The 24,418-nt window shown below is 51.7% G+C and overlaps 1 protein-coding gene across 3 annotated transcripts; it reads left to right on the top strand.

The window, feature by feature from the left end:
- The first annotated feature begins 5,505 nt into the window (after positions 1–5,505).
- On the top strand, positions 5,506–24,179 carry Pdcd6 (programmed cell death 6). 3 transcript variants are annotated; one of them, XM_045139241.1, is made up of 6 exons: positions 5,506–5,647; positions 7,754–7,815; positions 13,846–13,890; positions 18,405–18,557; positions 22,696–22,805; positions 23,633–24,179. In XM_045139241.1, the coding sequence occupies exons 1-6, from the start codon at positions 5,550–5,552 to the stop codon at positions 23,729–23,731; spliced, it is 567 nt and encodes a 188-aa protein (XP_044995176.1). In that variant the 5' UTR covers positions 5,506–5,549; the 3' UTR covers positions 23,732–24,179. The 3 variants fall into 3 exon arrangements, with proteins under 3 accessions (XP_044995176.1, XP_044995177.1, XP_044995175.1); XM_045139240.1 differs by having other exon boundaries at positions 5,507–5,647; positions 18,405–18,563; XM_045139242.1 differs by lacking the exon at positions 13,846–13,890 and having other exon boundaries at positions 18,405–18,563.
- Positions 24,180–24,418: the final 239 nt, after the last annotated feature.

The raw sequence follows: 24,418 nt of genomic DNA, 5'->3' as shown, positions 1-24,418 counted from the left end.
TTTACTATGTAGTCTCAGGGTGGCCTCGAACTCACAGTGATCCTCCTACCTCTGCCTCCTTAGTGCTGGGACTAAAGGTGTGCGCCACCATGTCCAGCAGTAGTTTAAATTTTTGAAGAATTAAAAGAAAAAAAAGTAGAAAGAAAGAAACTTAAGTCAATGCTTCATGGACAAGAGAGAAAAACGGAACAGAAGACAATATCAATGGAAGGTAATCTGATTGATAGTTGTGCTAAATAATGGATGGATGTCCACAGGGAAGAAAGTCTCTGGTTATGCATGATGCCAGACCATATACTTGGCTTTTGGCTTGTTCAACATTTGCAAGAGAGAGAACCCACAAGAAAAGCATGCTGGTTCTCAGGATGAGCAATCAGCTTTCATCAGACCAGGAACAAGATAGCTGGACTAGCCCGGGCGTGGTGGCGCACGCCTTTAATCCCAGCACTTGGGAGGCAGAGGTGGGAGGATCACCATGAGTTCGAGGCCACCCTGAGACTACATAGTAAATTCCAGGTCAGCCTGAGCTAGAGTGAGACCCTATCTTGAAAAAACAAAACAAGGGAGCTGGATGTGGTGGTGCATGCCTTTCATCCCAGCACTCAGGAGGCAGAGGTAGGAGGAGCGCCGTGAGTTCAAGGCCACCCTGAGACTAGAGTGAATTCCAGGTCAGCCTGGGCTAGAGTGAAACGCTATCTCGAAAAACCAAAATAAAACAAGGAGAGATGGCTTAGCGGTTAAGTGCTTGCCTGTGAAGCCTAAGGACCCCGGTTCTAAGGCTCGATTTCCCAAGACCCATGTTAGCCAAATGTACAAGGGGGCACATGCGTCTTGGAGTTTGTTTGCAGTGGCTGGAGGCCCTGGCGTGCCCATTCTTTCTCTCTCTGCCTCCTTCCGTCTGTCTGTTGCTCTCAAATAAATAAAATTTAAAAACATTTAAAAAAAAAAGAAAAAAGAAATCAAAACTGTTAAGCCCAGATCACGGAGTCCTCAAAGACCACCAAGAGAGCCAGACCCGTATGCAACAGCAAAGAGCTTTATTTTGGGCTTAAGCTCAGGCTCCAGACTTCACTAAAGCAGTGGGTGCATCCAAGAGCCCAGCATGGCATTTGGGAGAAGCTTTTATTGGGTTCAAACAAAGAAAAGGGGAATTTCTAATATGATTGGTTGACATTTAAGCAAGGGTATACATGTTGTAAGCTTATTGGTTACATAGTTGCTGAGGGACGTTAAGCAAACATGTATAGCCACAGGAGCCGCAGGAATGTATAACATTTACTTGGTCCTTTCTTTTTTTTTCTTTTTCTTTTTGGTTTTTGGAGGTAGGGTCTCACTCTAGCCCAGGCTGACCTGGAAATCACTTTGTAGTCTCAGGGTGGCCTCAAACTCACGGTGATCCTCCTACCTCTGCCTCCCGAGTGCTGGGATTAAAGGCGTGTGCCACCACGCCCGGCTTACTTGGTCCTTTCTGATTGGCCAGTTTCATTTGTATAAATTGGTATAATACAAAACAAAGAAAAATAAAGCTGAGCTAACAAACCCCATGGTACAACTGGAATAACCATGGTACTATCCTGAACCACGATTGCACAGGTTTGCTGGAAGGTTGTTGGCCTCTCTGCATTAAAGTGACCGGGTCAGTAATGGCCCCAAAGCAGCATGGCAGAATTAGTGTCCGGAACGAAACCATTACCTCGTCTGTAATGAAAGGAAGTCAAGGCATCTTCAGTGTGCCCAAGCACAGGCGTCCGGGAAAGGGGCCGTGAGGTCACACATGCTATTGTTGCAGGATTTGGGGTTCCCAAAAGGGATTGCATTCCGTTAAGATGCAGGAGAATCCTAGTCCTGTGAACTCCCAACTTTTGGGTTGTTACATGAATTAGCAAAGAATTGAAAGAGAAAACACACGGGGGGGGGGGGGCTCTGAGAAGGGTAAATTATGAATTGTGATGTTTATTTTAGGGAGAATTAGGATCCAGAGGGAAGGCTAGCTGGAAGACTCAAGCCAGAAGGGAAGCCTCCCCACAACTCGCCTGGCTGGAAACGGGGAGGGGAGGATGGAGAAGGTCTCTTGCACAGAGAAATCTCCAGGGAAACAGGAGAAGATTGTGCACATGTGGGAAACAAACCATGGCAGCCCAGGCCAAGAGATCCCCTTCAGCTCCCCCGCTTCACCCTCACAGAGGGAGTCAGAAAAGACTTTTTTTGTTTGTTTGTTTGCTTGATTGATTGTTTTTTTTTTTCCAAGGCAGGATCTCAGTCTAGCCCAGGCTGACCTGGAATTCACTATGTAGTCTCAGGGTGGCCTCGAACTCACACAGCGATGATCCTACCTCTGCATACTGAGTCCTGTGGTCAAAAGCATGCACCACCATGCCCTGTTCAGAAAAGAGTCTTAGGATAGTGAGGGATTCAGGGCTTAAAGAACTATCACACTTGGAGCTGGTTTTTCAAGGTAGGGTCTCACACTAGTCCAGGCTGACCTGGAATTCACTGTGGAGTCTCACGGTGACCTTGAACTCACGGCGATCCTCCTACCTCTGCCTCCCGAGTGCTGGGATTAAAGGCGTGCGCCACCACACTTGGCTGTTCATCATTAAAAATATATATTTGAAAGCTGGGCGTGGCGGCGCACTAAACTCATTAGTCAAGAGGGGGATTATGTGGATTCAGTTTCCACACTTTATTCACGCTTCACACATGTTAATTAAGCCCATTCCCTTTTCCTTATCATCTCAGCTACCCTAGTCTGCTGGCCTTGACCCCCTGTGGGCATTCACAAGGGACTTCACTTGGTTCCCTGGTGTCAGTGTCTGGGTCCGATCCTTGCCCCTCTCCATACCAGGCTTTCCAGCTGCTGCTTCTCGTGGTGGGTTTCAACACAGAGGGAGACGTGGAGTCTGTCTCTCTGACTTGAGTGACAATTTTCTGAGTCTTTGCTGGGATTGCATGCACCACCTTGTGTATCTGATTTATGTGGGTTCTGGGGAATCGAGTCTTGAACCTGGGTCCTTAAGCTTCACAGGCAATCACTTAACTGCTAAGCCACCTCTCCAGCCTTCACCATCCATTTTTTACTTCTCACCCTCCTAGGACCCCAACCTCAACCTTCAGATGCACCAGGGCCTCCAGCCACTGCAAATGAAAGAACTCCAGACACATGCATCACCATGTGTATCTGGCTTACATGGGTATGTGGAATCAAATATGGGTCCTTAGGCTTGGCAGGTAAGCACCTTAACCACTAAGCCATCTCTCCAGCCCTCTTCCAGGATCTTAATTATAGGAAAGGGAAAATCTTGCCTAGAAGGACCTATGGAAAAACAGATCATGGGAACTCCATTAGGCAAGAGATAAGGAGAAGCCATCTTCTCTGACTTCTAGCAAGGTGGAGACTTTCTTTTCTTTTCTTTTTTAAAAATCTTTTTAAATTTTATTTATTTATTTGAGAGCGACAGAGAGAGAGAGAAAGAGGCAGATAGAGAGAATGGGCGTGCCAGGGCCTCCAGCCATTGCAAAGGAACTCGACACGTGCGCCCCCTTGTGCATCTGGTTAACTTGGGTCCTGGGGAATCAAGCCTTGAACCGGGGTCCTTAGGCTTCACAGGCAAGTGCTTAACCACTAAGCCATCTCTCCAGCCCAAGGTGGAGACTTTCAATGGCAGGAACATGGCCATTCCCTGCTTTGGGTGGGGGGTGATGACCCAGTCACCCTGAACTGCCTTATCTTTCTCCAGTTCTTCCTTCACTGTCACCCAAGGGACCAAGACTCACTGGGGACCATTAACAAGTGAAGTCACTTTTTTTTTTTCAAATTTTTATTAACAACTTCCATGATTATAATAAGTATCCCATGGTAATACCCTCACTCCCCCACACTCACCCTTTGAAATTCCATTCTCCATCATATCCCCTCCCCCTCTCGATCAGTCTCTCTTTTATTTTGATGTTATGATCTTTTCCTCCTCTTATGAGGGTCTTGTGTAGGTAGTGTCAGGCACTGTGAGGTCATGGATATCCAGGCCATTTTGTGTCTGGGGGGAGCACGTTGTAAGGAATCCTACCCTTCCTTTGGCTCTTACATTCTTTCTGCCACCTCTTCTGCATTAGACCCTGAGCCTTGCAAGGTGTGATAGAGATATTACAGTACTGAGCACTCTGGTTACTTCTTCTCAGCACCATGGTGCCTTCTTAGTCATCCCAAGGTCACTGCCATCTGAAAAGAGAAGATTCTCTACCAAAAGTGAGAGTAGCGTTAATATAAGGGTGTGAACATTGACAGAAGTGCTTACTGAGCAATTTGATAAGCATAGTATATACATCTAGCTGGACAGCGGCAGACGTTATACCCTTAGGGCTCATGACTGCCCCTGTTGTAGGTTTTCAGTATCAGGGATGTATTCCCTCCCATGGAGCGGGCCTCCAGGCCAATTAGAGGGCAGTTGGTTTCCACCATGACAGACGTGCCACTATTGCACCCATTGGCTCATTTGGCCTGGCTGACCAAATACAAGGCTTTCTGTGTCCACTGTTGAGTATCTTCACTGGTGATTTCTCTCTCTCCCATTGAACTGCATGCAGAATGGCTTCTTCCAGCTTTCTGTCAGCTGGTCTACATGGCGGAGGTTTTCAGCTCAGTTCGAGCAGGATTTCTCAGTGGCCTTGCAGCCTAAGTATGTGGAGTCTTCAGCAATAGGGTCTTACCATCTATTCCTGGCTTGATTCCCCAGGACTCATGTTAGCCAGATGCACAAGGGGGAGCACGCGTCTGGAGTTCGTTTGCAGTGGCTGGAGATTCTAGCATGCCCATTTTTTTTTTCACTCTCTCTCTCTGCTCTCTGCCTCTTTCTCTCTCTCTCAAATAAATAAAAACAAACAAGCCAACAAAAATAATAGGAGGGAAAAGATCATGACATCAAAATAAGAGAGAGACTGGAAGGGGATATGATGGAGAGTGGAGTTGTGAAGGGGAATTATCATGGTTGTCAATTTAAAAAAAAAACAGGCAGGGTAAGGTTCTACTGATTAAGGATGGGGTGTGGTAGTGTGGCATGGATGGAAGGACAAACTCCAGAGTCCAGGCCATGCCATCACATGGGCCCAGGAGGGGTGTAAGGGGGGGGAAAAGAGAGAGAGAGAGAGAGAGAGAGAGAGGGAAAATGGGAGCTCCAGGGCCTCCAGCCACTGCAAACGAACTCCAGACGCGTGCGCCCCCTTGTGCATCTGGTTCGCTGGGGAATCGAACCGGGGTCCTCGGGCTTTGCCCGCAGCCGCCTTCACCGCTAAGCCACGCCTTCCGGCTGGAAGGAGGGCCAACCGTCCTGCCAGCGTGGGCCACAGACTTGGGAGGAGCCGGGCGCGCGCACGCACGCTCTCACGCTCTCACGCACGCGCGCGCTTGCGGCGATCCCGGAAGTCGCGCAGGCCCCGCCCCCCGCCTACGGAAGCGGAAGCGGCGGCGGCGGCGGCGGCGGCGGTGGTCACGCTGGTCCCGCGGCTGGTTGCCCGCGCTGCCCCCCGTGCGTGCGTGCGTGCGTGCGTGAGTGCCCATGGCCGCCTACTCGTACCGCGGTGGCCCCGGGGCTGGACCCGGGCCTGCGGGCGCCGCGCTGCCGGACCAGAGCTTCCTGTGGAACGTCTTCCAGCGGTGAGCGCCGGCCGGCCTCCCCTCCCCCTTCTCCCCCTCCCCTCCTCCCCCTCCCCCTCCTCCCGCCCTCTCCAGGCATCCGCCCCCTCGTCCGCCCTCCCCCTCCTCCCTCCTCCCCCTGTGCGCCCTCCCCCTCCTCCCTCTATGCACCCTCCCCCTCCCCTGTCCGCCCTCCCCTTCCTACCTCCTCCCCAGCCTCCATCCCCTGTGCGCCCTCCCCTCCCCCTCCCTCCTCTGTCCACCCTCCCACCCTCCCCAGGCATCCGCCCCCTCGTTCGCCCTCCCCCTCCTGCTCCTCCCTCCTCCTCCCCCTGTGCTCCCTCCCCTCCTCCCTCCTCCCCAGGCATCCTCCCCCTGTGCGCCCTCCCTTTCCTGCTCCTCCCTCCTCCTCCTCCTCCCCCTGTCCGCCCTCTCCCTCCTCCCCAGGCATCCTCCCCCTGTCCGCCCTCTCTCTCCTCCCCAGGCATCCTCCCCCTGTCCGCCCTCTCCCTCCTCCCCAGGCATCCTCCCCCTGTCCGCCCTCTCCCTCCTCCCCAGGCATCCTCCTCACTACCCTCCCCCCCCCCCCGCAGGCCCCCCTCCACCCTCTCCTTCCTCCCTCCCTCCCCGGGCATCCTCCCCTTGTCCGCCCTCCTCCTCCTCCCTCCTCCCCAGACACCCCCTACCATTCCCCCTCCCTCACCGGGGCATCTTCCATCTCCCTCCGCCCTTCCTGGTCCTCCCCTCCTGCCTCCCCCCATCCTCCATCTCCCTCCTCCCTGGTCCTCCCCTCCTGCCTCCCTCCCGTGGGCATCCTCCATCCCCCTCCTCCCTCTCCCTCCTTTCCCTTGGTCCTTCCCTTCCCCTGGCATCCTCCATCTCCCTCCTCCCTCCCTAGTCCTCCCATCTCTGCCTCCCCCCATCCTCCATCCCCTTCTTGCCTCCCTTCCCGGGGCATCCTCCCTGTTGCAGCAGCAGAGCCTCGGGCCCATTCCCCATGAGCCTTGCTTGTGTCCATGCCTTGAGGAGGCCCGTCCAGCAGCCCAGTTAGGATCTGGAGCTGTGTTTTTTTTTTTTAGTTGTTCGAGGTAGGTTCTCACTGGCCCAGGCTTACCTGGAATTCACTCTGTAGTCTCAGGGTGGCCTTGAACTCATGGTGATCCTTCCTACCTCTGCCTCCCTTGTGCTGGGATTAGAGGCGTGTGCCACCACACCTGGCTGTAGCTGTTTTTTTTTAAGATTTTATTTTATTCTATTTTAAAAATTTATCATTTGTTTTATTTATTAGAGAGAGGGAGAGAGTGAGTGCACCAGGGCCTCTAGCTGCTGCAAACAAGCTCCAGATGCACGCGCTACCTTGTACATCTGGCTTTATGTGGGATGTGGGGGATCGAACCTGGGTCTTTAGGTTTCACGGCCAAGCTCCTTAACCATGGGGCTAGTTTTAAGGAAAGGACAAGCCCTCCCCGCTCCCCACCTTCCCAGTGAGAAGACTGCCTCTGAGCATTTTCTGTCCTCTGGTTGCCCTTCTGAATGCATGATTGTGGTTCCTGTATGACTCATGACCAGGGAATGACTTCATTGACTTAGAAAACCTTTTCCTGTTTGGGGAGGGTGATGGCTTGGAGTTTAAGGCACTTGCCTGCAAAGCCTGACAACCCGGGTTCGATTCTCCAGGACCCACGTAAAAGCCAGAAGCACAGAGGGGCGCATGCATCTGGAGTTGTTTGGCAGTGGCTGAAGGCTCTGGTGTGCGTGATCTCTCTCTCTCTCTCTCTCTCTCTCTCTCTCTCTCTCTCTCCTATTTCTTTCCACTTGCAAATAAATAATAATAATTTAAAAAAAAAAAGAAACCTCCAGGTATAAATTCAGATAAAGGGAAGGAACCAAAGGAACGCTTGACACAGGGGAAAGAAAAAGACACGATTCAGTCTCAGGAGGCCTTCTAGATGGTTCCTCGGTCCCAGGCACACCTTGGAGGCATGTGACATTCTGGGATTCTACCGGAGTGGCCTTCCAGGACTAGTGTGGGTTGATGGGAAGGAGAAATGTTTCTGTCGTGGTTTGCTTTTCCCTTTACTTCCTGTCACCCGCGTCAGTGGCTTCTCTCTCTTTTTTCCCCCGTAGGGTTGATAAAGACAGGAGTGGGGTGATATCGGACAGCGAGCTTCAGCAGGCGTTATCCAACGGTGAGTTGGAGCCCGATCCACTGCAGTGGATCCATGCCCGACATCCATTTCCACGTACACAGGCGACCTTAAGACCAAGCTCCTGTGAATGACCCACACCTGGTGGTGCCGAGTCTGCAGCTTGTTGTCATTGCCCACCCTCCCTAACCTCCAGAGCCAGCGTGTGAGCCCCAGGAAGTGCCGCTCTCAGGGAGGGAAGGTTACCTCTGTGCAGCAGGGGCCCTTGTAGGCATCTTGAAGGTCTTTGACTTGGGGGGTTTCAGCAGATCTTAGTAACTCCTCTGAACAGTTCCGGTGACACTGAGAGGCATAACTGATTGTTGAAGGGTCGGGGGACGGCCCACGCAGCGCCCCTGTGGGAACGTGTGTCCCATAAGAACAGCTAAAACCCTAGGGCTGAATTGGAGGGGCTGGCAGCGGGATGGGGGAGGAGCTCACATCAAGGTGAGGGACACGAGGCGCCCCTGAAGGATTGGGAGGATTGTGTCGCTTGGGTGGGGCCGCGAAGTGTGCTTCAGTGTCCGTGTGATTGATCGTTAGTGGTACCATTAGAGACGTCTGCCTTCCTTGAATTCTTTTTTTATTTATTTTTTTATATTCAAGGAGCGAGAAAGAGAGAATGGGCATGCCAGGGCCTATAGCCACTGCAAACGAAATTCAGACACATGCACCACTTTGTGCATCTGGCTTTACATGAGCACCGGGGAATCCAGTGTGGGTCGTTAGCCTTCTGGGGCAAGTGCCTTAACCACTGAACCATTTCTCCAGCCCAGCCGTCTGTTTTCTTTACTTTTTTTAGTTTTTGGGTTTTCGAGGTAGGGTCTTGCTCTAGCTCAGGCTAGAATTCACTATGTAGTCTTAGGGTGACCTCGAACTCATGGCAATCCTCCTACCTCTGACTCCTGAGTGCTGGGATTAAAGGCGTGTGCCACTGTGCCCGGTTAATGTGTCTTTCTTTGTCTTCTGTATGCCAGACTGCCCAGGCATGACCTTGAGCTTCTGATTATTTTTTCCAAATGCTGGGATTATAGGCATAGATGTGATATGTTTATGTAGTAATGTGGGTGAACCCAGGGTTTCATGTAACCTTGGGATTATATCCCCAGCCCGAGAACAGTGTTTGTATTAATTGCCTTTTCGTAATCCCTCAGGTGCAACCATTTTTTTTTCCCCCCGAGGTAGGGTCTCCCAGGCTGACCTGGAGTTCACTATGGAGTCTCAGGGTGGCCCGAACTCATGGTGATAAAGGTGTCTGCCACGACGCCCGGCACCAGTCATCTTTTCCGATTATGATATTTGTAGCTTGCTTCCCCTCCAGGTGAAAGGTTCATCTCGAAACGGGTACAGGAAGCATTTCCATATTGCAGTTGACTGCACGGGGTAGAGGCAGCTGGGCTGTTGGACAATGCCTCACAGTTTGCAGCCAAGATTGCAGGGGAATTATTCTGCCATTGGCTTTCTTTCCAGGGATCTGTGATCTCAGAGCCACCTTTGTCTTAGAGAACTGTGAGCAGCGTTGACATGGTTCCACTGTCCACCTCGGGGGACACAGACACTGGGAGCCAATCCATGAGGCCCCATTGCCCTTGTCCGACTGTTGTGCTCTTGATGGTTCTCTGTGGTGTTTCTTTCCCCAGTGGTTGTCATACTCAGAGGAGGACACAGTGAGATTCTAGAAAGTCCGGCTGTTGTGCTCTTGATGGTTCTCTGTGGTGTTTTTTTTCCTCAGTGGTTGTCATACTCAGAGGAGGACACAGTGAGATTCTAGAAAGTCCGGCTGTTGTGCTCTTGATGGTTCTCTGTGGTGTTTTTTTCCCCAGTGGTTGTCATACTCAGAGGAGGACACAGTGAGATTCTAGAAAGTCCGGCTGTTGTGCTCTTGATGGTTCTCTGTGGTGTTTTTTCCCCAGTGGTTGTCATACTCAGAGGAGGACACAGTGAGATTCTAGAAAGTCCGGCTGTTGTGCTCTTGATGGTTCTCTGTGGTGTTTTTTTTCCTCAGTGGTTGTCATACTCAGAGGAGGACACAGTGAGATTCTAGAAAGTCCGGCTGTTGTGCTCTTGATGGTTCTCTGTGGTGTTTTTTTCCCCAGTGGTTGTCATACTCAGAGGAGGACACAGTGACATTCTAGAAAGTCCGACTGTTGTGCTCTTGATGGTTCTCTGTGGTGTTTTTTTCCCTCAGTGGTTGTCATACTCAGAGGAGGACACAGTGAGATTCTAGAAAGTCCAACTGTTGTGCTCTTGATGGTTCTCTGTGGTGTTTTTTCCCCCAGTGGTTGTCATACTCAGAGGAGGACACAGTGACATTCTAGAAAGACCTTGACAGGAAGCACCATAGCACCCAAAAAGAGTCTGGTCAGTCCAGGCCGTAAAGTCCCAAAGAGAGCAGGCGACACGTCCACGTCGTGCTTTACGTGTGCGGTGAGGCGTGTCTGCGCACCCTAAGGACCCCGTGCGCCTCTCCAGGTCCTACGTGAGCGCGCGCGCAAAGTCACGTGAAATGGCACTTGCATCCGGAGTTCCATTACAGTAGCTGGAAGTCCTGGTGTGCCATTGTTCTCATTCTCTCTCTCTCCCCCTCTCTTATAAAAAAATAAAGTTAAAATAAAAATTTATTAAAGAAAAAACCACAAACGTGTAGGTAGGGTCGCCACCCTGAGCCTCCCCTGCCCGCTTCACAGGTGCGCGTCCCCGGGGCAGGTGGCGAGTGGCACCTGCTTTTGTCCGTCTGCTTTACGGTCTGCGGGCAGTGACAGGGTTGGCGGTCGAGCAGTCTGGTCCTCAGCATGGCAGTCGCCCTGGCGGGCCTGAACGCTGGTTCTGCCCGTGTGTGGCCTTGGGCAAGTGTGGTAAATCAAGCACTGAGAAAAACAAATTAAGGCAAATTACTGGCTTTCTGGTAAACTTCTTTCTTTCCACTTCCCACGTAGTATAATTAAATTTTACTTTATTTTTTAAAATTTTTTAAATTTTTATTAGCATTTTCCATGATTATTAAAAATCCCATGTTAATTCCCTCCCCCCCACACTTTCCCGTTTGAAATTCCATTCTCCATCATATTACCTCCCCATCACAATCATTGCACTTACATATATACTTAGTACTTTTTACTTTTGTAAACTTTTATTATAAGTTTAGCAGTCTGAATACATAGGTGTTCATATTTTTATATATTTCAAGTAAGTATCCTCTGCATCGCACCCAAGTTACATGTTCAATGAGCACCTGAGACACATAGGCCCTGTTCATAATTCTTTTTTTTTTCCTCAATTTTTTTTTTTTTTTTTTAATACTCCTGAGGTAGGGTCTCACTCTAGCTCAGGCTGATCTGGAATTCACTACTTAATCTCAGGGTGGCCTTGAACTCACCACGATCCTCCTACCTCTGCCTCCTGAGTGCTGGGATTAAAGGCGTGCGCCACCACGCCCAGCTCAAGGGTCTTCCTTTTTAATGCCATAAGCAGTGACAAGTACAGGTCAACTTGAGGTTCAGACAGAACGACTTGGAAACCTTTGCTCTCTGGCTAGGACGGTAGGCATCAGGAAGGTTCACAGCGGGACTAAGCAGGGCTCACATCCGTCCTGGTCAGTTCCCTTCACGCCCCCGTCCCTGTGCTACTGGGCTTGAACTGTCTTGACTTCCAGTTACTCTTCCAGGGTTGGTCTTTTAAAACGGTTCTAGGGCTGGAGAGATGGCTTAGCAGTTAAGCGCTTGCCTGTGAAGCCTAAGGACCCCGGTTCGAGGCTCGGCTCCCCAGGTCCCACGTTAGCCAGATGCACAAGGGGGTGCACGTGTCTGGAGTTCGTTTGCAGAGGCTGGAGGCCCTGGCGCGCCCATCCTCTCTCTCTCCCTCTATCTGTCTTTCTCCCTATGTCTGTCACTCTCAAATAAATAAATAATGAACAAAAAAATATTAAAAAAAAACAAACGGTTCCAAACCACTTAATGTAATACCGGTGGGAAAGTGAAGTGAGAACACCCCGTGGCGTCTTGCCGGGGGTTAGGCTGCGCTTCTGAAGGCCGGCTGCTGCTGTGTGGCCGGCACGGCGCTGCGTGTGGGCTCCCGCCCTGGCTCGCGGAGGCCTGTGTGAGCGGGAGAGGCGTGGTGCCCAGGCGGGCGCAGGCGAACCCCAAACAGGCTCCTAGTGGGCTCACTCTGAGCACAGCGCCCAGCAGAAGCAGCCGCCCCCAGGAGAGGCCGCTCGCTGCTGGCTTGCAGTTTGGGTGCAGCCCATGGGCTTGGGCTGCCTTGGCTAGGGCAGAGCAGTCCATTTCCTGGTGTCCGGAAAGCAAGGAACCGGGAAGGCCCGCGCTCCTGGCGCTTCCCCACTCGTTCTGTCCAGCCTCCAGCACGCGAGCAGGGCTGCCCACATGCAGACTGGGTCTGTCCTCTGGCAGACTTCAACAGACGTTGAAGTAGGTGTGCCTTCTAAATCCAGTCAAGATTAACTGTCACAGGATTGCTCTCACCTTCTAGAAATACCTCGTCAGACACTTTCTGCGGACCTCCCTCCTTGGATTTTAACGATTATGTATAAGAAATTAATGTTTCTCTTAAAAAATTGTTTTGGTAAAAAATTATGTACTTATTTGAGAGAGAGATAAGCAGATAGAGAATGGGTATGCCAGGCCTCTAGCCACTGTTAGCAGACTCCCGACACATGTGCCACCCTGTGCATCGGGCTTACGTGGGTCCTGGGGAATCAAACCTGGGTCCTTAGGCTTTGCAGGCAAGCACTTTAGCCACTAAGCCATCTTTCCAGTCCCCCCCCCATTTTTTCTGTTTTGTTTTTTCGAGGTAGGGTCTCATTCTAGCCCAGGCTGACCTGGAATTCACTGTGTAGTCTCAGGGTGGCCTCGAACTCACAGTGATCCTCTTACCTCTTCCTTTTGAGTACTGGGATTAAAGGCAGGTGCCACCATGCCCGGCTCCAGGCCCCCTTTTAAAAACAAACCTTTTTTGAGATAGTCTCTTGTAGCTCAGGCTGGCGTTCAACCCACTATGTAGCTGAGCATGACCTTGAATTCCTGACCTGAAGTGCTGGACTTACAAGCATGCCACCACGCCCACCTCCTTAGTGCTTCTGAAGTGTATTTGCTGAACCATAACACTGTTGTTGATTTGAGTAGCCTGTTTTTAGTTGTACTTTAAGAGAAACGTCTTGTTTTCTACTAAGGTATTTCTTATCAAGTATGGTTGTAGGTTGTATTAAAATAAGGAGAGAAATCAGGCTGCGTGAGCAGACGATCCCTGTAACACAATCATCCACTTACACAGTGGCCTTTTCCCCCTCAGTGACCTAGTTACGTGGGTGGCAGTGTTTGTTGCCCGTTGGAGCCGAGGGAATTTGAGACATACCTGTGGCTCTGATGCCTGGTTTGTCCAGGCTCCTCATGCTCCCAAGAACAGCCTGTTGGATAACTGAGCCCCTGAGATAGGGGTTCACTGTAGCCCAGGATGGCCTCAAACTCAGTCCTCTTGCCTCAGACTCCTAGTGTGGCATCCCGGGTGAGCTTGCTCCACCCCTGTGCCTGGATGTTTGTGACAAATGTGCGATTTGTGGCAGATTCCCACTCCCTGTGGGTGGCTGGGCCTCAGTGGCTGCCTGCAGAAAACTGTAGGCTCCCACGCTCAGGACAGCTGCCCGGGGAGAGGAGTGTGCCCCCCACAGATGGAGCTCATGTCCTCGGAGCTTCAAGCTGAAGGTGGGCTTTGGGCTGCGTTGGGAATAGCCATGTCTGCTCTGCCCAGAGACTCCCCCAGCCAGAGCGCCACGGAAAACAGCTAGTGCCCAGCTTCCGGGCGGCTTTGAATGTGGGTGGGCAGCGCAGGTCAGTGCTGAGTGAGGTGCCGCGTGTAATGGCCACCAGCTCTCCCCGAGCCGGGGGCCTGGCCTGTGGGGAGCACGAGCCCCAGGGCAGACGGACCGCCGAGTCTCCTGGGCTCTGATTACAGATGAGGCTCTTCAGGAGTTTCCTGTAACACGAGTTCCTTCTCTTTAATTCTTGTGTCATTTGTTTTCAGGCACGTGGACCCCATTCAATCCAGTGACCGTGAGGTCAATCATTTGTAAGTACCGTGCACAGTGGACGGTGGCTGCTTCTGTGGTGCCACCGTAGGCCCCGATGCCCTTCTGCCTGCTTCTGTGTGTGCTGCTCTCATCTGCTTTCATTTTATTATTTATTTGAGAGACAGAAAGAATGAGAAAGGAAGAACGGGCACGCCAGGGCCTCCAGCCACTGCAAACGAACTCCAGACGCGTGCGCCTCCTTGTGCATCTGGCTCACGTGGGTCCTGGGGAATCGAACTGGGACCCTTTAGCTTTGCAGGCAAATGCTTTAACCGCTAAGCTATCTCTCCAGCCCTCACTTGGTTGTGCTTGACAGTCTCTGGTTGTGTGTGCGTGATACCTATGTGGTTACGTTGTGTATGCCTACATGTGGAGGGCACTAGGCGATGCCTCGGGTCCTGAGTCATTCTCTCCCTGAACCTGCCTCACGCTTTTGTCTTGGCCGCGCCGGCTGGCCAGGAAGCCCCCGAGTCCCCCCTGCCTCCGCCCCTCAGCACTGGGGTGTGGGTGTTCACAGTTACCCCTGGCTTTCCAAACATGAGTGTGGGAGCTAAACTCGAGCTTGGGCAGCAAGTGCTCTGAGCTGCCGAGCCACCTCCCCACTTATTTATTTGTTTTCATGATTCACAGCAGAATAATACCCCCCCCCCTTTTAAAAATCTTTACTGTTAGCTTAAAAAAAATTGCCAGGCAGTCCACAAAATGGGATTTGCTCTAAGACCCACCCACAGTTAACTGCAGACTAGTGGCGCCCGCCAGGCCGGGCACCGTCGTGCTTGGCCAAGTGTCGAGAGCATTCAGAAGAAAGTCGGGGTGCAGGCACAAGGCCTGCAGCACAGCTCTGTCCTCAAGCATTAACGTGCACGGCGGTCCCCACCGAGGGGCACGCAGCTGTGGGTGTTCCTGGGCCCGCTGTGTGGGCGCAGGATTGGGTGAGGGCCGTGGGAGCCGGAGGATGAGCCGTCAGCAGGGTGGCATGCCCACGGCGACCCTGTTGCCTCCAGGAGGAGGGCCGGGAACAGGGTCCTCGGTTGCTGGCGAGCCCTTGGGCTGCACCGCCCGTGCTGTGGTGGATGACGTGATGGCTGCTGCCTGCGGTGGCTGTGGGTCATACGTGCCCGCTGGCATATGGGCTGTGCTGGGGGTAGGCCTTACTCATGGGACACACAGCCGTCTGGTAGGTGTCGGGGAGGAAGAGTGTGGTGGCCCAGCCCCGCTGGTGGGGGAACAGCTCACTTCCCAAGGTGTTTCAGGAGGGTAGTGCGTCGGAAGGTAGCAGTCGCCCCAGGGCACTGGAAACGGGCTATAAACAGGATTCATAGTGTCAAGAATGTGTCTGGTCTGGGCCTCCCCCGGGGCTCAGGTGGGGCGAGGCAGTGGGCAGCACCTGGAGACTGCGCAGATGGGGGCCAGGCTGCTCAGCCCGCACCTCTGCCGCCTCACCACGGCTCTCCTCGCCACGGCCCGCGCTGCCCACACTTGTTCATTTTGTCAAGCCTTTATTTCCTCAGATTCACGTGACAGGGCCTGGGGAGATGGCTCGGTAGTCAGAGCGCCTGCCACCCGAGCAGGCGGGCTTGAGAGGCCGTTTGTTCTTCGTTCAGTTCCCCAGCACTCACAGAGATGTCTGGCTGCAGCCACGCACACCTGTAAGCCCAGTCCTGTGGGGAGCTCAGGCCAAAACACCTCGGCTCACTACTCAGCCAGTCTACTGAAAAGTATAGCTCTGAAAATGAAAACTAAGCCGGGCGTCGTGCGCGTGCCTCTTTAATCCCAGCACTCGGGAGACAGAGGTAGGAGGAGCGCCATGAGTTCGAGGCCACCCCGAGACTCCATAGTGAATTCCAGGCCAGCCTGAGCTAGAGTGAGACCCTACCTTGAAAAACTAAGCAAAATAAAACTAAAAACTAAGGTGTGGTGGCAAATGCCTTTAATTCCAGTACTGGGGAGGCAGAGGTAGGAGGATTTCTGAGAGTTCAAGGCCACCCTGAGATGACATAGTGAATTCCAGGTCAACCTGGACTAGAGTGAAACCCTTCCTCGAAAAACCAAAAAATAAATAAGTAAAAGTAAAAACTAATAAAAAAAAATACAGCTTTATGTTCAGTGAGTCTTGGGCCCAAGGAAGTAACTGCAGATGAGCAATAGAGGAAGATCCCTGACTCCCTCCTCTGCCTTCCTCACGCATGCATTCACAGCACACACCTGCCCACACACCTACATACAACTCACAAAACGGAGGATTAACTTCTAAAGTTTAAGTAAATGCTTATTTATTTATTATTTTGAGAGAGAGAGAATGGGTACGCCAGGGCCTTAGGCAGCTGCAGATGAACTCCAGATATGTGCACCCCCTTGCACCCCCTTGTGCTCATGTGTGACATTGCATCTGGCTTACATGGGACCTGGAGATTTGAATGTGAGTTCTTAGGCTTTGCAGGCAAGTCCCTTAAGTGCTAAGCCATTTCTCCAGCTCTAACTAAATGCTTTTATTGAAGAAATTACATATGTTTGCTCACATTGTGTCTCTGACGACTGAAGCCCACAGGGAGGAGGTCCACCTCTGACCTGGTAAACCCCTGTTGAGTTTAGTACACGTAGCTGATTTCCTTGGTGTGCTGGTAATTTTTCTTTGTTTTGTGATTCCCAGGGTCTCAGCTGGAGGTGGGCCCTCTGGAAGGCTATCATTTCCTCTGTGGCTTCTCCTCGGGAGCATGCGTAGCAGGGAGGATGGGCCTGTGGCTGTATATTAGGGAGTCACCGTCCTTTTGGTTTCTGGAAGGTTCTTTCTGGGGCGTAGATTTTTCTTCAGCCTGACCTTCCAGATTCTCTTTAACATGAAACCTTGAGTTTTGTCTCCTGCTTGATTGGGGCCCATTTCTACCCTACTCCTTCCACGTCCTCGTGAGAGCACACTGCTGGGGTGTGGCATGGGTCCCTGCGTCCACTTCCCTGGGCCGATTCAAGCAGAGACTTGTCAGGACAGCGTATTACGGGTTTCTGGCAGGGGCTCACCCTTAGCGGTAGGAAAGTGTTGGCATGTGACAATGCTGTGTGGAATCTCCTCCTCAGCCTGCCTCCCTGGACACCCTCCTTAGCTCTCTCCTCCTCAGCCTGCCTCCCTGGACACCCTCCTTGGCTCTCTCCTCCTCAGCCTGCCTCCTCGGGGGTCTCCTTGGCTCTCTCCTCCTCAGCCTGCCTCCCCGGGGGTCTCCTTGGCTCTCTCCTCCTCAGCCTGCCTCCCCGAGGGTCTCCTTGGCTCTCTCCTCCTCAGCCTGCCTCCCTGGGGGCCTCCTTAGCACTTTCCCCTGGCAACAAGTCAGCACCAAGCCTCCACATAGTTCATGTCACATGTCTCATGCACATGCTTGCAAACACGAATCTGCACTTCCAGCCATTTTCTAGTACACGTAAACACTGTTATCAGTTATTATTAACTCACAGAGAGATGGCTTAGTCATTGAGGCTCATTCCCCAGGACTCATGTAAGCCAGACTCACAAGGGGGCACATGCATCTGGAGTTTGTTTGCAGTGGCTGGAGGCCCTTGCATGCCTGTTCTCTCTCTGTGCCTCTTTCTCTCAAATAAAAATAAATGCCAACCTTCCCCCCTCCCCAAAGAAAATTATGGTGCGTGTGCTGATACACACCTTTAATCCCAGTACTCAGGAGGCAGAAGTAGGAAGATCACTGTGAGTTCAAAGCCACCCTGAGATTACATGGTGAATTCCAGGTCAGCCTGGGATTGAGAGCCTACCCTAAAAAACTAAATTATTTATTTATTTATTTGAGAGAGAGGGAGCTAGGGAGAAAGAAAGCATGCCTACGCCAGGGCCTCCTGCCACTGCAGACAAATAAAAGGTGCATGCGCCACTGTGTACGTCTGGCTTTACATGGGTCCTGGGAATTAAACTGAGCCATCAGGTTTGCAAGCAAGTGCCTTTAACCATTGAGCCTCTTCCCCAACCTGCAACTGTATGTTTTTTTTTTTTTTCAAGGTAGGGTCTTGCTGTAGCCTAGACTGACTTTGAATTCACTATGTAGTCTCAGGGTGGCCTCGAACTCAGTGATCCCTCCTACCTCTGCCTCCCAAGTGCTGAGATAAAAGGTGGGTGCCACCATACCTGGGCAAGGTTTTCTTTGTAATCATTTATTTGTTCATTGTTACTTATTTATTTGAAAATGACAGACAAAGAGGCAGAGAGAGAGAGAGAGAGAATGGGTACACCAGGGCCTCCAGCCACTGCAAATGGACTCCAGATGCATGTGCCACCTTGTGCATTTGGCTTATGTGGATCCTGGGGAATCAAGCTTTGAACCCGGGTCCTTAGGCTTCACGGGCAAGCGTTTAACCACTAAGCCATCTCTCCAGCCCCAAGGTTTTCTCAACTAGTCTCTGAACAGCAGGCTGGTTGCCTGCTGGCACCCGAGGGAACGAGGTTTTGAGTGTTTGCCATGACTGTTTCTTGCTTAACATAGCACCTGACGTGTCCCTGGTTTTGTGTGCATCTCAGCTATGTTCGACCGGGAGAACAAGGCCGGCGTGAACTTCAGTGAGTTCACGGGCGTGTGGAAGTACGTCACGGACTGGCAGAACGTCTTCCGCACCTACGACAGGGACAACTCGGGGATGATCGACAAGAACGAGCTGAAGCAAGCGCTCTCAGGTTTTGGTAATTCACTTGTCTTCGATGTATAGCATATTTCATTTTGGAATATGGGAGCCCCGGATGTTTCTGTTACTTGGTTCAGCTTACTGATTTTTAATCCAGTCCATGTGAAATTTCTGTTTATATTGCACAGGTTCATATTTTGATAATATTTGTCATGAAGGTTTATATTTGACGTGGAGCCTACCACACGGTTTTTCATCCAAAATGAGATAAGGGCTATGCAAATTGTTTTTGTTTTGTTTTGTTTTTGTGAAATGGGTTGGTGTCACGAACAAAATTGAGAATGTGGCTTCTGAACAAGGATCTGGGGAAGGTTACACTTGATGAGAGGCCAGAGAATGTGGGAACAGTGATAAAGTGGTCTGAAGACCTAAAGAAAATAACGTGTTTTCTCTGTTCATCCACATGTGCCTCATAGCAAGTGTGTGCCCATTCTCAAGAGTACTCAGCACACGTGTGCTTGGCGTGGGCACCGTGGGCACACCTGTGACTGAGGCACGTGACCGTGTGCAGTGCTGCTTTAACCCGAGTTCATAGTGCCTCTCCAGAGCATGTCAGAATCTTCCAGAACTGGCCTTGGGTCTGAAGAAAACAGGGACTCTATTTGCAAAGGCATCACCAGAATGTTTGGGGCCAGCCAGCTTACTGAGGCTGTACGATGATTCCAGTTTGGGACACTTCCATTCAGCACTCCTTCACCTGCCCTTTACAGAACACTTCTGTGCTTCAGTGTTTAAAAGGCTGCTTATAAATGCTGTCTAGAAAAAGTTTAAAAAAGTCGATTTTAATATCGTGTGTCGTGAATATTCTGAGACCATCTGAAGTAGATTTCTCCCTGTTGTTGGTAACATGGTTCCTGTAATGCTCCCATTTCTTCTTCTAGCCAATGACAGCCACTTCTTTTCTTTCCGTTCCCTTCTCATGAGCTTTTCCTTAAGTCCAGTTTGAAACGCCAGTGCCCTGTGTCCTGGCCAGCCCCAGGACATGCAGGTGCCTCCACAGGAAGCAGTGGGAGGCAGACCTGTCCAGCAGCCACCGGGCCATCTTCTTTGGGCAGTGCCAGCATCCTGAGCGTTTCCTCACACAATAGTGTCCCTAGCCACATGCCTGGAGTGCCTGCCAAGTGACTTACTGCTTGTCCTGACCAAGGGCATCTCCCCTAGCTGTCTTTGGAAGGAAATGGTCTTTCTGTTTGCTCCGTAGTTTGAATATTTTTTGGTGGAAACTCCTAAGAAGTTGGCTTTAAAAGCAAAAGTTCCTGTTACTTTTTTTGTATTAGTTTTTTTTTTTTTTTTTAATCTTTGAGAAAGAGAAAGGCAGATGGAGAAAGAAGAGTACACCAGGGCCTGTAGTCACTGCAAACAAACTTCAGGTGCATGCGACCCCTTGTGCATCTGGCTTACGTGGATCTTGGGGACTCGAACCTGGCTCCTTTGGCTTTGCTGGCAAGCGCCTTAACTGTTAAGCCATCCCTCCAGCCCTGTTGGGTTTTGACTCTTGGAAAGGGATTTGTTGTTAGGAGGTAAGTCCGCAGTGCTTTAATTTAGGCTAGTTGACACACAAGCACCTGTGACCCTGACGGGTACCTGGGTGGGCTGACCTGCGCACCTCCCCGCAGGGCGTCTCGGAGGCCTTGTTGCTGGCAGCTGGGTTGACCTGCAGTGGAGCCGTTCCGTCTGGTGGGCAGCCGTCAGGACAGTCTCACCCTAGAGCCGGCTCCCCCGTGCAACCCCTCCATTTAGCTTCTGGAAGCTTCGTATTTTGGGTTTTGTATTTTTTTTTCTTTTTTACAAAAATATTTATTTATTTATTTGAGAGAGATAAAGAGGCACACACAGAGAGAGAATGGGCATGCCAGGGCCTCCAGCCACTGCAAACGAACTCCAGACGCGTGCGCCACCTTGTGCATCTGTCTTACGTGGGTCCTGGGGAATTGAACCAGGGTCCTTTGGCTTTGCAGGCAAATGCCTTAATGGCTAAGCTATCATCTCTCCAGCTTCTCTCTTTTTTTTGTTTTTTTTAAGAGTCTTCCTCTAACCCAGGCTGACCTAGAACTCACCATGTAGTCTCACGCTGGCCTGGAACTCATTGCAGTCCTCCCAGCTCAGCCTCCCGAGTGCTGGAATCAAAGGCACACGCCCCCATGCGGGGCTGCAGTTTTGATTTTTGTGATGAGAGCTTGTGAGTGTACCAGCCTGCAGCCGTGCGGGTTTCTGGCGCTCTCGGCACTCCAGCTCCAGCTAGCTCGCAGGTAGGGAGGGGCTTTGCTACCACCGGAGGCCTGAGGCTCCTGGAAGTAGGTCTACACCCAGCAGCCCTGCGCGTCCAGTGAGGGCGTCGCTTGAGCTCAGGCTGCGGGCTGCGCGTCCGTCAGGGAGGAGCTGGCGAGTGAGTGGAACCCTCTAGCTTTTGTTTGAGGTGGCTCCTGTTGTGTCCTTCCTGAGATCCTCAAGACCCCTGCGACACCCTCGCTTGAGAGTTGGGGTTCTACCACTGAGGCAAGCTGGAGGACCCCAAATGGCTTTGTCTTCTTGGATGAGTGTGCAGTAGAATTCCAAAGTCAAGGTGTCTTTATTTTTTTCAGTTATTCAAGGTAGGGTCGTACTCTAGCCCAGGCTGACCTGGAATTCACTATAGAGTCTCAGGGTGGCCTCGAACTCATGGTGATCCTCCTACCTCTGCCTCCCAAGTGCTGGGATTAAAGGCGTGCACCACCACGCGGTTTGACCGAAAATCTTCTGTCTTGGTTCTCATTTCATCTCTCCTTCCCCTGTCCTGGCAGAAGACCAGGAAAGACTGCTGTTGCCCCATCTCCACCCCAACGGGCAGTGCCATGTGTCTGTCCCAGGCTTTGTTCTCTGACCCTTACCTCACTCACGCACTGAGAGGAAGGAAGGACGGAGCTGCTCTCCACCTGAGGGTTCTTGCTGACTTAAATTGAGGGTCCTGTCTTCTGCTTAGCCTGCACGGAAGGCTAAGCAGCTTTTATAACAGCTATGCTGATTGAATTGTTTGCAGCTCCTGGGTGTAAGGCCAGTCCTCTCTGATTACTCTGGAAGGTACTATGAACCTGTTTGTGTGTTTGCTCCTTCATCAGTAGAATTAGTAAATAGTTAACTGTGAGGTTCATGCAGACAGTAGGGGTGCATGCTTGTAAAGCTCCCACCAAGACTGAAAACCAGTAGAAGTCTGTTGGCGTCTGAATCCTGCCTTCTGAGTCAGAGAGGACACCATGGCCGTGCAAGCCGTGGGCTGACAAGGGTAGGAAGGGCGCCGTCCTTGAGCAGGGTGTTTGGGGGTGCCCGTAGTGTCCACACGTCTTGAAAGCCATTGTCCCCCTATTGGCTACCTTTTCAAACATGCCGACTTAGTAAATTGGAAATAGAATTATAAAGCCCGATGTGGAACTTGAGGCTGGCTGCCTGGACCGTCAGCACTGTGACGGCAAACAGACCGACTCAGCGGTGTGACGCCCCATGAGCCAGCCACCTGCCCTGCGTTGACATACACGGGACTGCTGCCGCCTCTGATAGTGAGGGGCCCAGAGCGCACGTCGCTCAACGTTCGTCTGGATCAGCCGGCAGTGAGGCGACCCGACTAGCTTTAGCAATGCCAGCCGGGCTCCCCTGTGCATGGTTCCTCGGGCACGGCGGTGAATAGTGAGAGAGCTCACAGGAAGTAAGAGCTCACTTTCTGTGTTACTGCTCACACGCAGGGGAAGTGGTACTTTTAATTTTTTTTTTTTTGAGGTAGGGTCTTGCACTAGCCCAGGCTGAGCTGGAATTCACTATGTAGTCTCAGGGTGGCCTCGAACTCTCGGCGGTCCTCCTACCTCTGCCTCCCGAGTGCTGGGATTAAAGGCGTGCTCCACCACGCCCAGCTGGGCAGGTGGTACTTTTTTTAAGATATGTGTTTAAGATCATCGTTGCAGAAACAAGCTCATGTCAGGGTGCTGCGTTTAGGCAGTGCGCTCTGTTTTCAGAGTGCCTTTTACTTGTCTGTGTTGTTTTCTCTATTAGTCTCACCTAAGCCGTTGGCACTGAGGCTGAGGGGTCCTGAAGGGAGCGCCCAGGCAGTGTGCATTCCTCCCGCCTCTCCTGGTCTCTGTTGACTCTCTCCCTCCCTCTCCAAGGCTACCGGCTCTCCGATCAGTTCCATGACATCCTCATCCGCAAATTTGACAGACAAGGACGAGGGCAGATCGCGTTTGATGACTTCATCCAAGGCTGCATTGTCTTACAGGTGACTGCACGCTTCACGCGGGTTTGTAGAGGGCCACAAAGGCTGGAGGAAGGGCGGGTAGCCCAGAGCAGGAGCTCGGCCTTCCATTTGATTAGGTGTTTAAAAAAATACTTATTTATGAGAGAACAGGGAGAGAGAGAGAATGAGCGTGCGAGGACCTCCAGCCCCTGCAAGTGAACTCCACGTGCGTGCGCCCCCTTGTGCGTCTGGCTTACATGGGTCCTGGGGAGTTGAACCTGGCGCCTCTGGCTTTGCACACAGACACCTTAACTGCTGAGCCATCTGTCCAGCCCCTCGTTAGGATTCTCTAGAACATGTTATGGTCTCCCCAAGTCTGTGCAAAATGAGCACACATTTAACCTTGTCTTATGCAGTGTGGTTTAGTGCCCTCTGCTTGTGACTTGGTCTGGATCCTCATTCTACTGGAGGAGAAAGATGGGCTGAGGAGGAGTTGGGAATGGGGTGGTGGAGCCTGGGCCCTGCTTCCCCTTCTGTGCCGTGTGCTGCCGGGCTTTTTCCCACTGGGCCTGGCTCCCGAGATGGGAGTCTGATGGGAACCCGGGGATCCTGTCCTGAGATGCCCATACCAGGTCCATGGGGTGGTTATGCCGGCACAGCAGGGATATAGTTGGGCTCGGCGTACCCTGTTCTTTCCCTTGTATAGGCCTTGCTGTCCTTAGAGCTGCTGTCTGGGCCTCAGAGCCACCCCACCTGTGCGTCCCTGTGTGGGTGCCATTACCAGTGTTCCTGTGGGGATGAGGGACACATGCTTATAACATTGGGTCCCTGGATGCCTCTGTCCAGTGAAATGCCTGTGCTTCTCCCAGAGGTTGACAGACATCTTCAGACGGTATGACACGGACCAGGACGGCTGGATCCAGGTGTCTTACGAGCAATATCTCTCCATGGTCTTCAGCATCGTGTAGCCAGGCCTTGTGGACAACAGCCCAGCGTGCGAAGACACTGGAATGCCAAATCTCTCAGCCTGTGACGTGGGACGCAGGTGCAGTCAGCTGCTGCTCTTCCTGTAAACTTTGTATAGGTGACACTTGGGGACCTGGCTGTACATATGTGAATAGACTGATTAGTGTTTATAATCGTAGCTGCATTGTGACCATACAAACCTTGGGTTTGCTGACTAATTGTGCCATGAGGTGAAGCTTAGTAAGGGTTCAGGTGTTCTGCTTGGAAAGAATGTATCATGTCCTTCTCTAGGTGTCTCTAATTCTGCACTTGAAATGCTTTTATTAGCCAATAGGATTTTAAAATAATACGGAACCTGCACTTTTCACGTGCCTTACATTTTTTTTTAAAAAAGGAGTTTATTGTATTCATTGGAATATGCAACATAATAAAATGATGATGCAGACTGAATGATGCAGAATGGTGCCGTTTTCAGCTCTGCATCTCAGAAAGGGAGACAGGCGCCCGTGTTCTGGTACTCATGAGCTCACGTGCACTGCCTCACCGGATAAGCCAGACAGGCGGGCCAGGACAAAGGGGTACGTCTAGCCCTGTGGACACCCGAGAGACGAGGGCTGCACAGGACCCCACACCAACTAGGGAGACCTGGGGCTTCTGTGCGTCCCCTGCTTGTCCATCTCGCAGTGAGG

The sequence above is a fragment of the Jaculus jaculus genome, chromosome 21 (genome assembly GCF_020740685.1).
Source record: "Jaculus jaculus isolate mJacJac1 chromosome 21, mJacJac1.mat.Y.cur, whole genome shotgun sequence".
NCBI classification, from domain to species: domain Eukaryota; kingdom Metazoa; phylum Chordata; class Mammalia; order Rodentia; family Dipodidae; genus Jaculus; species Jaculus jaculus.
The sequence above is the reverse complement of the archived record's forward strand: the minus strand, read 5'-3'. Positions and strand labels throughout refer to the sequence as shown.

Bases quoted from the DNA above. Each gene is read 5' to 3' on its own strand.
- Pdcd6 (XM_045139240.1), top strand. From the start codon at position 5,550: ATGGCCGCCTACTCGTACCGCGGTGGCCCCGGGGCTGGACCCGGGCCT. The intron at 13,891-18,404 runs GTAAGTACCGTG...TGTGCATCTCAG, and splicing joins GACCGTGAGGTCAATCATTT to CTATGTTCGACCGGGAGAAC. The intron at 22,806-23,632 runs GTGACTGCACGC...TGCTTCTCCCAG, and splicing joins AAGGCTGCATTGTCTTACAG to AGGTTGACAGACATCTTCAG.